Source organism: Lissotriton helveticus, chromosome 7 (assembly GCF_964261635.1).
Source record: "Lissotriton helveticus chromosome 7, aLisHel1.1, whole genome shotgun sequence".
NCBI lineage: Eukaryota > Metazoa > Chordata > Amphibia > Caudata > Salamandridae > Lissotriton > Lissotriton helveticus.
In genome coordinates this window covers 131,132,226-131,146,122 of record NC_136068.1, presented here as the reverse complement: position 1 = coordinate 131,146,122, position 13,897 = coordinate 131,132,226, and the positions used below count along the sequence as shown (strand labels likewise).

Below are 13,897 nucleotides of genomic sequence, written 5' to 3'. Positions count from 1 at the left end.
GCTGTGCTGTAAGGAGCCTTATACTATATTTCATGCCAATAGGGTGGTGTTACGTACTCATCCGAGCTTCCTTCCCAAGGTAGTCTCAGATTTTCACATCAGTCAGGTTATTACTCTGCCCACCTTCTTTCCTAAACCATTGACTCCCCCTGAGAGATCATTACATTCTTTAGATCTCCGGAGAGTACTGAAATTTTACCCGGCCAAGACTCACACACTTAGGAAATCTGACTGGCTTTTCATTAACTATGGTTCCACGAACACCGTTCTATCTGCATCTAAAAGATCCATTTTTTTCTAGTTCTCAATCATTAACATCTGAAGTTGTGAACATCATTGCTTCTACCCAACATAATGTAGAGTAGGACACTTTGGTGGACAGGCTTTCAAAGGAATTTCTTTGGAGCAATTGGAGCTCTGTTTTTGTGGAATAGCAGATTCAGCTTGAGGCTTTAGAGGCCCAGAAATAAAGCCTGTAACACTTTTTTGTTTGTTTAAAAAATTATATGAAGTTTTTGTGAAATGTTCACTAAAATGAACTTTCCCAATTGGAAAGAGAGAAAAAAGATCTGGTTCATTTAGTTGAATATTAAGGTAACTAAGGGAGAACAATTTTTTTTGTATAAGTGTTTGCAAATCTCACTCACCGGCTTAAATATTAATTGTTTGTGAATTCATTAACGTTTCCATGTAGGAGATTCAGAGTTACGAGTATGCAAGTATTTCTTACTTACAAGCATGATAGTCCTTGGAAAAGACCATGAAATGAAAGAACTCACCCCATCCCAAGAACAATACATTTGAAACCTATTTATTACTTTATTGTAAGAGCATCCTACCAATGCTGGACGCCCAAGCTTACAATCCCGGGAACTCTGAAAGCAGGAACGTGCAAGTCCTAATAAAAATAGGAGAAGGCACAATTAGCGTGGACAGTGTGCATGCCTGTCATTTGATAAAAAGGACTAGCACAACCTGTCCCACACTTCTTTACAGCCAAAGGTGGAACAAAAGAAAATGCAATGTGTAAAATATCATATTATGTGTAAATAATGCTATTTACAGTGCATTTAGTCATTTATAAACCATTTCCAGGGGTCTAAAAGGATTATGATCATGTTATGATTTGATAGGTGTCCTGGAGAATCCCCTTGACTGTTTGAGCACTAAACATTATTCCAAATGGGAGCATGAAACAAACATTTTGTTATTTTGCTAGTGTAAATCATGCTTTCCACGTATTGCGGAGTTCACCTTATAAATGAGTCAAATTTACCATAGCTCTTATGATCACTGGAATCCCTCTTTTAGGTTTATACGAGGTTTATACTTGCATTACTTCTGGCAGTAGTTTAGGTTTCTTTATTAATAGTGTCACACTTTTGTCTCTTAAGCCTTAAAAGTGCTCTCTATAACATGAAGATTTGTTTATATGCTTCTGATACAGGAAACCAAAAGCGATCATACTTTCTTTTTTTAGGAATAAAGACAAATGGGGTCAACATTGGCATACATGTGTTTGAGCTAGGACAATAGTTAGGAAACAGCATCTGTTGCAAGTGTAGGCTTGTATCACTCGGTGTAGCAAAAATGAGGAGGGCCCTATTGCAAGCAAGAAAAAAGTTTCTCCTTTCCCCCAGGTTGGATATTCAAAGACACAAAATCAGGATGCTGTAGGCCTTGGTGCCCATGCACCTACTGTACCAATGATAGCTGAGGTCCTGCCAGGACTCAAGGCCAACAAGAGTTAATATAGCAAGAGTGGTTATCAAGCCACAAGATAAAGTTGACCCACAGAGGTCTACATCTATTTTGATAATTTTGTGACGCAAGTCGGAGGTCTGGTCATTAAAGAATAGTTGTGATAGCAGGAAGACTATATCAAGGTGAACAGTGTAAAGAAACAGACTGAATTTAGGATTGTGCTTCAGTATTACTTGTATTGATAATTGTTAAACAAGCAGACATTTAGATTTTTGCAAAATTCAAAAGCAATTATCACTTACATTTTTTTAGCAACCCTTTGACACTGGGATATCTGACACCTCTTTATTAACCAGCTCAGCAGAAAAAGAAAAGGAGAAGCACCTTGCTGAATCAGCTGCAACACTTGGCATTTATGAGGTAGGAAACTGAAGCTCCTATTAAACTATGCTGCTTCTTCCTGTGTTGATGCTGTTCTCTAGCATGCGACTGTTGAGAAACTACTGTTAACACTAGGATGAAACTTTTGTATTACATTTTTTTATGTTTTAACAGTTAAGAAGAATGCAAGACATTGTCACTTTCCGATTTTAGTGTAAGTGTTTTGACCAGATGATTACCTAACAATCAGCTGAGAGATACTTCTATACTATCTGGAAAGTTGCTTTTTGAAATTATTTGATTGTGTCGGGTGCAAGCAATAGCTTGCACTAGTTGCCAGTTAACGAACGGAATAGGCTCAAGATCCTCTGTTTAGTTGTTTAAAAATATGCTTGTATGGTTATGATTGGTCCTGCATGAAAGAACACTGTTGAAAGACATGTGCCACAGGAAAGAACGATGGCTGGGCTAAGCAGATAAGTAGACCAACCACATTAAGACCTTCCTTAATCTGAAGCTCCTCAACAAAATTAAACCTTTCATCCCGCCCATGGACCTCAAACAAGCCACCAAATCACTGGTGTTATCTGGACTGGACTATGGGAACGCAGTTCTTTCCGGTACAGCTCTCTCCCACTTAGCCCCACCCAAAACAACTCTCAATGCTGCTGCCAGAATGGTCACCGGAGTCATAAAATACGACCACCTATCTCCCGCACTCCGAGAACTAAAATGGCTCCCAGTGGAAATGCGTGCCAGCTTTAGAACTGCCTGCCTTACTCACAAAGCCTTGCACACAGGGAAACCGGAATACCTGTCCTCCAAGCTCAAAAAAGCCGGCCAGTCAAGAAACCTTAGAAGTTCCAACACCCTCTTACTAATCCCTTTGAAAACACGCAAGCAAAAAACTGCGGCATGTTCCTTCGCAGGAAATGCACCCAAAATATGGAACTCCATCTAGGTTGATATCAGGACTACTCCCTCCTTCATAAAATTCAAAAGACTCTTAAAAGACTTATAACTCAACCGTGCCTTCCCAAACTGAATTCGGAAACGCACAAGCCGGCACTCTGCAGCCACCTGGCAAATGCTCCAACACTCCCCACCTCATCCCCGTTCCCCAACCCCCTACTCTTTCCTCTACTCCTGGAGGAAGACTTAGCTCAGGACTTTGACCACGCATCGAGACTACCTCGGAACCGCTCTACCTCAATGTGCTCCTCGGATGCACAGCACACTGGAACTTTTGAACACTTATGCTTTCTTTTGCCTCTTTTATGTGTTTTTCTCCCCTGTATGATGTAAAGCGCTCTGATACCTTCGTGTCTGGCTAGCACTATAAAAAACCTCTTAAATAAAAAAATAAAAATAAAATAAAGATGCATTTCAGGAGCAGTTAAACCCCATGACTGCACCCAGGATACACGAAAATCTGGAGTGCCATAACTATATCTAATTTAACACTCGCAGCACTCGAGAATCCCCAGGGTCCTAATAGCAGCGTGTGACAATTAAATATTAGACATTGAATATAAACAAGTAAGAGTAGTGTATATATTGAGTGTATCGAAAAACAACTTGGACGAACCAGCCTAATAGGTTGCCCAACACTGCTGTACCTGGGCCACAAGAGCTTGTTAAAAGAACCCTCACACCCCAACCTAATTGGTGTCATGCTTCATCATCTGGTTCCCAGCTGAGTAGCCGAATGTTATTCAGCTGTGCTACAACACCTGGTTACAGTGGAGCTGGTTTTTGTTTTTTTGTGAATGTGATGAAGTGGTGTAGTATAAAAATACCTATGGGACTCTAATGGATAATTACTTTATTCCCAGAGGCCCAGGGTATGATTTAAAATCAATGAGTGGATAACATTTTAAGAATAGTGATCGTGTCTTAGTTATCTCTGGTGTACATGTTTCAGCCCTTTGCAAGATTTAATAGGGCTTTATTTAGGACCTCTCTCACAAAAGTGAAAGTGAAAAAAAGAGTGAAAAAAGTGAGTGGTAAAAAGTTTAAACCACTTGTATACGCATTTTAAGCACACACGCTAAGGTGTGCTATATATGCCTTATGGACTAACCGTAATTTGGGTCCACTACTGTGTATCTACCTTTAAAAGAAAGCGAGACAATACAACACATAACACATAAAATAAGCAACCTGGAATACATTGTATACCACATCCTTTACTATTTTCATATATCGTCGTGGTAATTGCTAGAGCACTCAGTGTCAGATAAACGTATAGCACCATTCGTACACATATCATGCACTCAAATACAGTAAGTGACGTTTCATGCATGTGACTGGGCTAATCAAGGCGCTTAGTTGAAATTTTATCGAAAGTGCTAGACTGGGTGAGGTGCAAAAAAACACGTGGACTATCAATTAACTGAGTGTTAGTCACCTTTAAATGAGGTCAAGAAACCACATGGGGCCGGTTGAGACGCGCTGTGCAAATTTAGCTGTATCACTATTTGGTGATAGACCGAGTCTGTGGTTTTATTTAAACTGATGGTTCTATTGCGTATTTTAGAGACAGTTTTAATATTTACGTAATTTACGAAAATTCTATATTGATCTGGTCCCGGGAGGGGTGAGCCCCTATTGTCACACACTGAGGAGTAGAAAGGATATCATTAGTCTCGATCTCTGTTGCTGGAAAATTATTGTAATGCAGTATAGGGAAGAAAGGGGTTTATGCATTTCTGCTAGTTACGAGTACTTTAAAGATCCTACTTCGTCAAGGTGCTCGCCCGCATTGCCACCTACTCCGGTCTCCTCGGGAAGAGGATATTTCCCGCGACGGCGACCGGAGCTGCTATTTAAATTGTGTTGCTGCGGGAAAGACTTCAAGGTGTCAACGTGACACGTCAGGTCGTCTTCGGGACGTACGGCACAGAAAGACTAGAGTGCCTACCTCAATAGGATGTTTTATGCAATGACTGTAAAAATATTGAATTCTGGGGGGGGCGTGGCTTGCGAGGCGATGTGAGCGGACATGCTCTGACGGGGCTCCCGCTGCTATCAGCCTATATTAGCCATTAAAGCGGAGTCGGGGGAGTCCTGCACTCACCCCCGGATCTCTTGAGGGTGTTGGTGCGCCGTGAGCCAGCGCCTGACCGGCGGCCCTTACGAGAGACAGCTGGGGCGCGGGGTTCGGCGGAGCCGGGCGGTGATCTTGCCACCTGAGCCTGCTTGCTGCGGGTGCAGCGTTTGCCCCTGTGCTGCGGAGTGGCGCGGGGGCGTTCTGTCGAGGGGTCTCCTATGGTGTGCTCAGAGTAGCGGTGAGGTCAGTGTGGCATCGGAGGGGCCCTTGGTTTGCAGCGCCCGCCATTTCGAGAGCTGCGGGAAGAGGATTGAGTGGAGCGAGGGCCTACAGCGGACGGCGATTCTGGGGCGCTGCCTGCAGGGTGCGTGGCGCCATTGAGGAGCGAGAGGGCGATCTACCGGCGCTTTCTTCTGTGTGGTCTGTGGCGGTCCGGCCCTGGACAAGCAGAGCTGTGCTCCGGGAAGGTGGCTGGCTGGTGTGAGTGGCGACGGATCTGCTGCTGGGCCGGTGCTGAACTGGAGTTGCGGTCTGCCGAGGTCGAGAACCGGCTTCCAGGAGGTCCTACGGAGGCGGGCATGATCATGAGACATTAAGGTGAGCTGCGCTGGTTCAGTGAGAGAGGGGAGGAGGACGGCGCAGCCCGCCATCTTTTGCTTGCTGTGAGCCGGCCTTGGGAGGCCTAGAGACTGGACTGGGGGTTCCTTGGGTGGACTGGGTGTGCCCTGCCTATCGACCTCCACCTGGCCCCCGGGCGCCCTGGACAGTGTGGTACTTTGAGTGGTCCTTACACTTCTCTGGCATGGGCTGGCGTGTTGCCCTGCAATCGTGAGGCGAGGCCCACAGTCTCGATGCTGGAGCACGGTTGATTCCTACCTCGCAGCGTCCAGACCCGCTCCCCAAACCAGAGCGCGATTTCTTCGACTTGCCTAACCGAGAGGGTGCAATGACGCGCTCCAATAAAGGAAGCAGGGCCGACCCGGCGGCGGCCCCCAAGGACAACACGGTTGTGGCCATGTGGGGTAAAGCGCAAGCGCCTGCGGCCGGTGAGGGCCCATCCCGAGTTGCTGCGGATTCCCTGCCGGTCACTCAAGCATCCATGACCACCTTTATGACTGAGCTGAAACTGGAGATAGGGTCCCTGCGGTCTGAGGTGCATTCCTGTGTGACTGAGCTTAGGAAGGAGGTGACGGAGCTTGGGGACCGGGTGGATGGGCTGGAGAGGACAATGGACACGTGCACGGAAGACAAAGAACATCTATGGCAGCGCCTGGCGGCCCTCGAGGAGCAAAACATCGAGCTCCAAGTTGAGCAGGAGGACTTGGAGAATAGAAGCCGGCGCAACAACCTCCGCATCCGGGGAATTCCGCTTGGAGAAAAAGGGGAAGACATCATGGGCTACGTGGCGCAGCTTCTCCACGAGGTCTGGGGGGATGCGGCCGCCTCACCCCGACTCTGGATCGGGCGCACCGAGTTGCCGCCCCTGTGGGGAGGCCAGGACTTCTGCCGGACATTTTGACCAGAGTTCATTTCTTCACGGAGAAAGAGGCAATCTGGAAAAGTGCGCGTGATCAAGCAGACCTGCGATATAAGGGCCACAAGATTCAAATCTTCCAAGATTTGGCGCCCAACACCCTGAAGCGGAGGCGTGCATTCAGACCTGTGACTGAAAAGCTGCGTAGCATGAACATCGCCTACCAGTGGGGTCATCCATTTACACGGAAGCGGCACAGCTCCTCCGCATGTCAACATCCCCTCCGGCGAGTCCAGCTCAGCCCTGTTACCGGAAGAGGACGCCGGTCGGCCCAGACTGGACCACGGTACAGCGGCATCGTCGCCCCTCCCCCGCGGAGGGGCGCTCACACACCCAGGCCAAACAGGACATAATAGCCCACATTCGGTCTCTTGAAGGGGACAAAGCAGAGTCTGATGGGGACTCCCTCACACCATGAATTGTGGCTCGCTTGCTTCTTTCCTCCTGGTGATGGGCGCTTTCTCCGAGTGGGTGTCGAGGTGGGGCGTCGCCGCCTCACATTGTGCAACATTTATGCCCCCAACCAGGCGCAGGACCGCTACCTCAGAGACCTCTTGAGAGATCATGTGCCGCAGGGCGGATCCTCGCTTATTGTGGGGGGTGATCTGAACCTGGTCTGGAGCCCGAAGCTGGATCGGAGCGAGGGTTCATTCAGTGGTGCTGGGGCAATGTCCTCGGCGTTACGCAAACAGATTGCGGACTTGGGGTTGTTCGACCCATGGCGTTATTTCTCCCCAGACAAGAGGGAGTACTCATACTATTCACACACTCATCGCTCCTATTCTCGCATCGATTATCTGTTTATGTCCCATGATCTCTCCCGCGATGTCATAGGAGTAGAAATGTCTGATATTTCAATTTCTGACCACGCTCATGTGGAATTGCTCATACAGGACCCAGCAGCCTGTCCTCCCGGGAAAGGAAGTGGTGTCTGCCGCCAAGTATCCTTCGGGATGCGGCGGACGTCGAGGACATCCGGGGGGCCATTGTTTCCTACTTTGAGCGTAACGACTTACCTGAGGCGCCCTTTCCGGTGGTCTGGGATGCCTTCAAGGCAACCATACGGGGGCATATTACGTCCCTTTCGATCGCGAGGTCGCGAGAGGCGCGTGCATTGGAAGACAAACTGACGGATGACCTTAAGAAGGCGGAGGCACAGGACCAGGGCGACTCCACCCAGCGGATGAGGAGGCATTTAGCTAATCTTAGGGGTCAACTCAGGATGCTGTGCACCAATAGGGCTGAGACTTCCCTGGTGGCTTTAAAACAGAAATATTTTGAGGGGGGAGACAAAGTGAGGAGAATATTGGCGAGGAGATTAATGGCTAAAGCTGCTAAAGCACATATAACGAACGTACAGCTGCCGAATGGGACCAGGGTCGCGGCGGCAAAGGATAAATGCCAGGCTTTCAGGGATTATTACATGTCACTTTATTCGGAGGAGAAACCACCTCCCGAGCTCGTGGAGGAAGTGCTGGGGCAGTATGGCGGGGCGCTGCTACGCCCCCATTTTGCGCAACTTCTGGAGGACTCGATCACGCAGGAGGAAATAACCTCAGCTATCCAGGAGCTCCACCTAGGGAAAACACCGGGGCCCGATGGACTCCCGTTGTCCTTCTATCGCATGTTCCAGGCGCAACTAGGGCCCTACCTTCTCCGGTTGTTCTATTCTTTCACCGACGAGCAGGGGCCGTCCCCGGACATGGGGTTGGCCGAAATCGCTTTAATATTGAAGCCTGGGAAGGACCCCGCTGTGTGCACGTCATACCGCCCGATAGCCTTATTGAACACCGACTTTAAAATATACACCAAGCTACTGGCGAGGCGATTGGACCCCCATATGCCGGGCCTGATCGACCCCGATCAGGTGGGTTTTATCCGAGGCCGACAGGGGGCCGACAACGTGCGGAGAGTAGCACACCTGGTGGGCAAGGCCCATCATTGGCAGATCCCGGCCTGCCTCCTCTTGTTAGACGCCGAAAAGGCGTTCGACCGGGTGGATTGGTCCTTCCTTCGGGCGGTCCTCCATAAGATAGGGCTCGGCCCGAAGATGGTCACCAGGATTATTGCGCCTTACATTGCGCCGCGGGCCAGGATTCGAGTGAACGGACAGCTCACGGAGCCGTTTACAATAGGGAGGGGAACCAGGCAGGGATGTCCGCTCTCGCCTTTATTGTATGCCCTGGCAATTGAGCCACTGGCGGACATGATTCGTCGAGCCCCTGACATCCATGGTATCCCGATAGGCGGCCTTGATAATAAAGTGGCACTCTTTGCGGATGATCTCATCCTGACACTTACTAAGCCCCGTGAGTCCCTATCGGCAGTCCACTCTACGCTTTGCCTCTTTGAGCGTGTTTCTGGCCTGAAAATTAACCATAGCAAGTCCTGGGCGCTCAACCTTACTATCCCAAAGACAGAAATTCCCCACCTGGAACGGATAGCCCCCTTCCGCTGGACGGCACAACATATCCGTTATCTTGGCTTGCAGTTGACTCCCTCGCTAGATGGCTGGACGCATGCCAAACTGGAAGGACTGTCGCCGAGCGGTCCTGGAGGATCTACGGAGATGGAAGCTGCTTGTACCGTCTTGGCTGGGTAGAATTAATGCGATAAAGATGTCCATCCTACCCAAAATCCTATATCTATTTCAGTGCCTCCCCACTCCCATCCCGCTGTATAATGTAAGAAGTCTGCAGAGAGATCTAACCAACTTTATTTGGGGGGGGGAAGAGGCCTCGCTTCTCACAGGCACTCCTACTGGCGCCGCGAGATCGGGGGGGTTTGGCATGTCCTAATCTGGTGGAGTACTACTGGGCTGCCCATCTTCGCTTCATAATAGAATGGGGTACTACAGAGAGTGAGATGGGGTGGCTGCATATGGACAGAGCTGTGACTGGCCATACCATCTGGGATTTGGCATGGAAACACAAGGCGGGGCGCTCCCCGAGCGCCTACATGGCGGTGCCTACGAAAACGGTGTTGGAGATTTGGGACAGGATAGCGGTATGTAGAGGCCTCACCACTTTTCCCTCGCCACACACTCCAATTGAAGGGAACCCGTGTTTCCCGCCGGCTCTCCGCACCAGAGCCTTCTGTAGATGGTCTCAGGGCAATTACAGGGTGCTTACAGATCTCTTTGATGGGGGCACCCTTAACACCTTTGCGCACTGCAGGGAGGACTTCCGACTGCCACCTGACGCCGAGTTGCAGTATGCCCAACTGAGACACTGGGTAATGCCGGATGGGACGTATCAGGCGGCTACACGTGCTTTCACCCCGTTTGAGAGGCTAGCTCGTTACTTCACAGAATCAAAGGGTCTGATCTCAAAAATGTATCACATTCTGCAGCACCCTCAGACGCCGCCTTCACATAAGTATCAACACGGTTGGCAATCTATTTCAGGTGCAGACATCACATCAGCACAATGGCTTCGACTGTGGAGCGACATACCTAAAATTTATCGTAGCGTACCGCAACAAGAGAACGCATATAAAATGATGACCCAGTGGTACTATACGCCGCAACGACTCCACAAAATGTTCCTGGCCTCTTCTCCTGAGTGCTGGAGGTGTCGGTCTGCGACTGGTGATTTTTTGCACATATGGTGGACTTGCCCCTCGCTAACACTCTTCTGGAAGGAGGTCTTCTGTCACATCACGGGGGGTCCTGGGGTTTCCTCTGCCTGATGCCACTAGCACGATTTTACTGGGGGTCAAACCAACAGGCCTGCTAGCGCTAACCCGGAGCGACTGGATGTTATCGCTTCAAATGCTGAGGGCAGCCAGGCAGCTCATTGCCCTATATTGGAAAAAGACGGAAGCATCGCCTGTCGCTGCGTGGTTCGTGAGACTCTGGCATGTCATAACAATGGAGCTCCTTACAGCTCGACTGCAGGCTCGCGACACGCGCTTTAAGGCGGTGTGGCAACCTCTGGGGAAATATTTATGCAAAGTAGAGCATGCGCGACACATGCCCCCTAACCTACGGGCGCTGCGTTTGGTAGAGGATGCGGTGACCCCCCCCCCCCCATATCGAACCGGCTACAGCCATAGCAGCCCCAGAGAGTGGGACGTAAAATGTATTCCCTGTCTCCTTCGCTGTCCCCTAGGCCCTCTCGCTTCTACTTTCTAAACTTTCTCTTTCACTCTTGTCCTCTGTCTACCTTACACTGGTGCCTATCCTCCAGGCACTATGTTAAGGTTTGGACCCGTCTGGTCCTGTGGTTCTGTTAATTCTAGTTCCTTGGTTATATTCGGCCCTTGGGGCCGAGCTATCATTGGCAGTGACTACCCAGTGTGCACTAAGCGCTGTATGACACGGCCAGCCTTTTCGGGTTGTAGGCATAACGCTGTGTATAGAGTTATCATAGATAGGCGTCACTACTCTGTTCCCATGCAATTTGTATGACGCGGCCGGCCCTCTCAGGGTTGTAGGCTTATCGCTGTGTACATGTCACTCTTAAGCATACTCCCTGTTGCGGGGGTGAAATAAAAAGACTTGAATATAAAAAAAATATATATTAAATTCTGATACTTCTAACTGCAGATTTCTCAACTTTTTTAATATTTCACCCAAGGATGTAAGTGTTCCAATTCCCCGGTTCATCAATGACACCCTAGCATATTAAGGCTTTCCGTGAAGCTGTGCTGCACATTTTTGGTACATTACCAGCTCCCTCTGGCGTGCCTTTGTGCCCCAAGGATCCATGAGAAAATGCAGTTGGGCTTCTACAAATGCTTCAGCCCTCTGCATCATTTGGAACCTCATTTCCTGTTTTGGTTTCTACACTGACTTTGGTTCCAGCCTCACAACCTGCACCTGCTCTCTCGCATCGGAGAGCCAGTCAATGTCGAGAGGAAGTTCTCGGTCGAGACGACGTCGAAGATCACTGTGGACAAGTAGATCGGTGTCGAGAGGGAAAGCTGGATCTTATGGTGAATCTATAGCTCCTTCCTCCCTTCAGGTGGCTCGTAAAAAGAGGAGGTTAATTTATTCTTCAGATTTGGAATATTCAAGGACCTGTTCCCCAACTAGTTCACCAGCTCAGTCTTCTTCTAATCCACCAGATGATCCGCAGCCTCCTCCTCCACCGCCGCCTCCTTCACCTCCTCGAACCATGACGCCTCCGCCTCCTGCACCTCGAAGACCAAGGTCTAGATCCCATGCGAGGGATCGTTCTTGCAGTCACCTCGATCTCATCACTGACAACATGAGGAGAGATCTCTCTCCCGACACACCAGGGACACGACCTCAACGAGTACTGGGAGATATTCACTGACATTATCGGAGTCTCCTCCTCAAAGAGTTTCTCCTATTGATGACATCACTACTTTCCAAGAGGTTTTGGTGCGAGGACCTTCCAAAATGAAAATACCGATGTCCACTCCGATACCATCGACCTCTGTAATTTTTTAGACTCTCCAACAGACGCAAGCCTCTCGTCCCTTGCTTCCTCTGGTGCCAGGCTTATTGGGACCGGCAATGGAATTATTTCTCACTCCGTCTTCCATTAAATCGGTCCAGCCTACCTGAACAGCAGACTCCGCTTCTACACCCCCACCCGCCAGCTCCTCTCCGCCAGCCTCGCCCTCGCCGCTGTCCCCCGCATCCAACTAACAGCCTCCGGCGGCAGATCCTTCTCCTACCTCGCCGCCAAGACCTGGAACACCCTCCCTACCCACCTACGGCAGACCCAAGACCTACTCGCCTTCGGAAGACTCCTCAAGACCTGGCTCTTCGAGCAGTAGCGGCACTCCCTCCCCTCAACGCCTTGAGACCCTCACGGGTAAGTAGCGCGCTTTACAAGTACTCTGATTGATTGATTGATTTCCAGATTACAGAAAAAGTATCGTGCTCCAGAGCAGGATCCCACTTTTCTCCGGACGGACCCCACTCCAGATTCATTGTAGTGCCAGCTAAAAAAAAACATACTATGGCTCCAACAGCCACAGTTCCACCTGATAAGGAGAGCCGTAAGTTATATTTGGTGGGGAGGAAGGTATGCAACACAGCAGCGTCCTCTATAAAGGCTGCTAGTGCCACAGCCCTCCTGGGCAGGTATGACCGGGCACTATGGGAGTCTCTTCAACAGTTTGCAGAAAACCTACCTAGTGACGAAAATTAGGATTTTAATGACATCCTAAATGAAGGACTTATGGTGTCTAACCAAGTTATTAGTGCAGCGGCTGACACATCCCTTCTGTCTGCACATCGATATTGCCACGGGGTGGCACTCAGAAGACATTCATGGCTCTCTAAAGCACAACAGCGTTTCCTGAATCTACCTTTTTCAGGAACAACCCTTTTTGGCTCTCATGCGGATGAGGAGATGGCCCGAATGAAGGCTGAGATGAAAAACCCAAAGACCAGCATAAATCTTTCCGAACTTTCTATGCAGATACTATTCTCAGAGGTTTAAAAGGTACCAGTGCCGACAGACCAATACACAACAGCTACATCAACGGTCTTTCCAACCTTTCCAAAAACGACAACCAAGAGGAAGATCAGGACAGCAACCTGCGCAAGGAAATAAGGGTCCTGCTGGTTCTAAGCCCTGAATCCGATCTTCCCCCTCATCTGTTACCTCCGGTAGGGGGAAGCATTCAACATTTCTCGGCAGAGTGGCAAAAAATAACACAGGACAATTGGGTTCTGAATATTGTTCACAATGGATACTCTACGTTTCATAAGCCCTCCACCATCAGTCCCTCCAACACAGTCACGATTCCAACTGTGCCAATTACAATTGGAGGCCAACATTCTCATACGAAAACGAGCAATAAAACCTGTTCCTCCTTTACAACGAGGGAAAGGACTGTATTCAAGGTTCTTTCTGGTCAAAAAGGACAAGGGCGAGTTCAGACGCATTCTTGGTTTAAGAAAGGCAAACCAGTGGATTTGAAATGAAAAATTCAGAATGTTGGCTTTACATCAGATCTACCCTCAACTTCATCGGGGGATTGGTTATGCGCAATAGACCTGCAAGACGCATACTTCCACATTCCTATAATAAGGAAGCATTGCAAGTACCTGAGGTTCACAGTGGGTAACAGCCACTATCAATACTGTGTACTCCCATTCGGCCTGAAGTCAGCCCCCAGGACCTTTTCCAAGTGTATGGCGGTAATAGCTGCTCATCTGAGGAATCACAAAGTGTTCTTCTACCTGTACCTAGACGACTGGCTGATCAAGGAATCCACGTGTCAGGAGGCTCAACTATGCT

General features: G+C 49.1%; 1 protein-coding gene across 6 annotated transcripts in view; it reads left to right on the top strand.

Moving 5' to 3' along the window:
- Positions 1–13,897, top strand: part of RAD21L1 (RAD21 cohesin complex component like 1) — a 1,165,932-nt gene that overhangs the window by 1,090,868 nt on the left and 61,167 nt on the right. For all 6 annotated transcript variants that reach the window (XM_078651710.1, XM_078651707.1, XM_078651709.1 and 3 more), the window contains one exon: positions 2,017–2,124. In XM_078651710.1, coding sequence (XP_078507836.1) covers positions 2,017–2,124 — 108 coding nt within the window. The remainder of the gene's footprint in view (positions 1–2,016; positions 2,125–13,897) is intronic.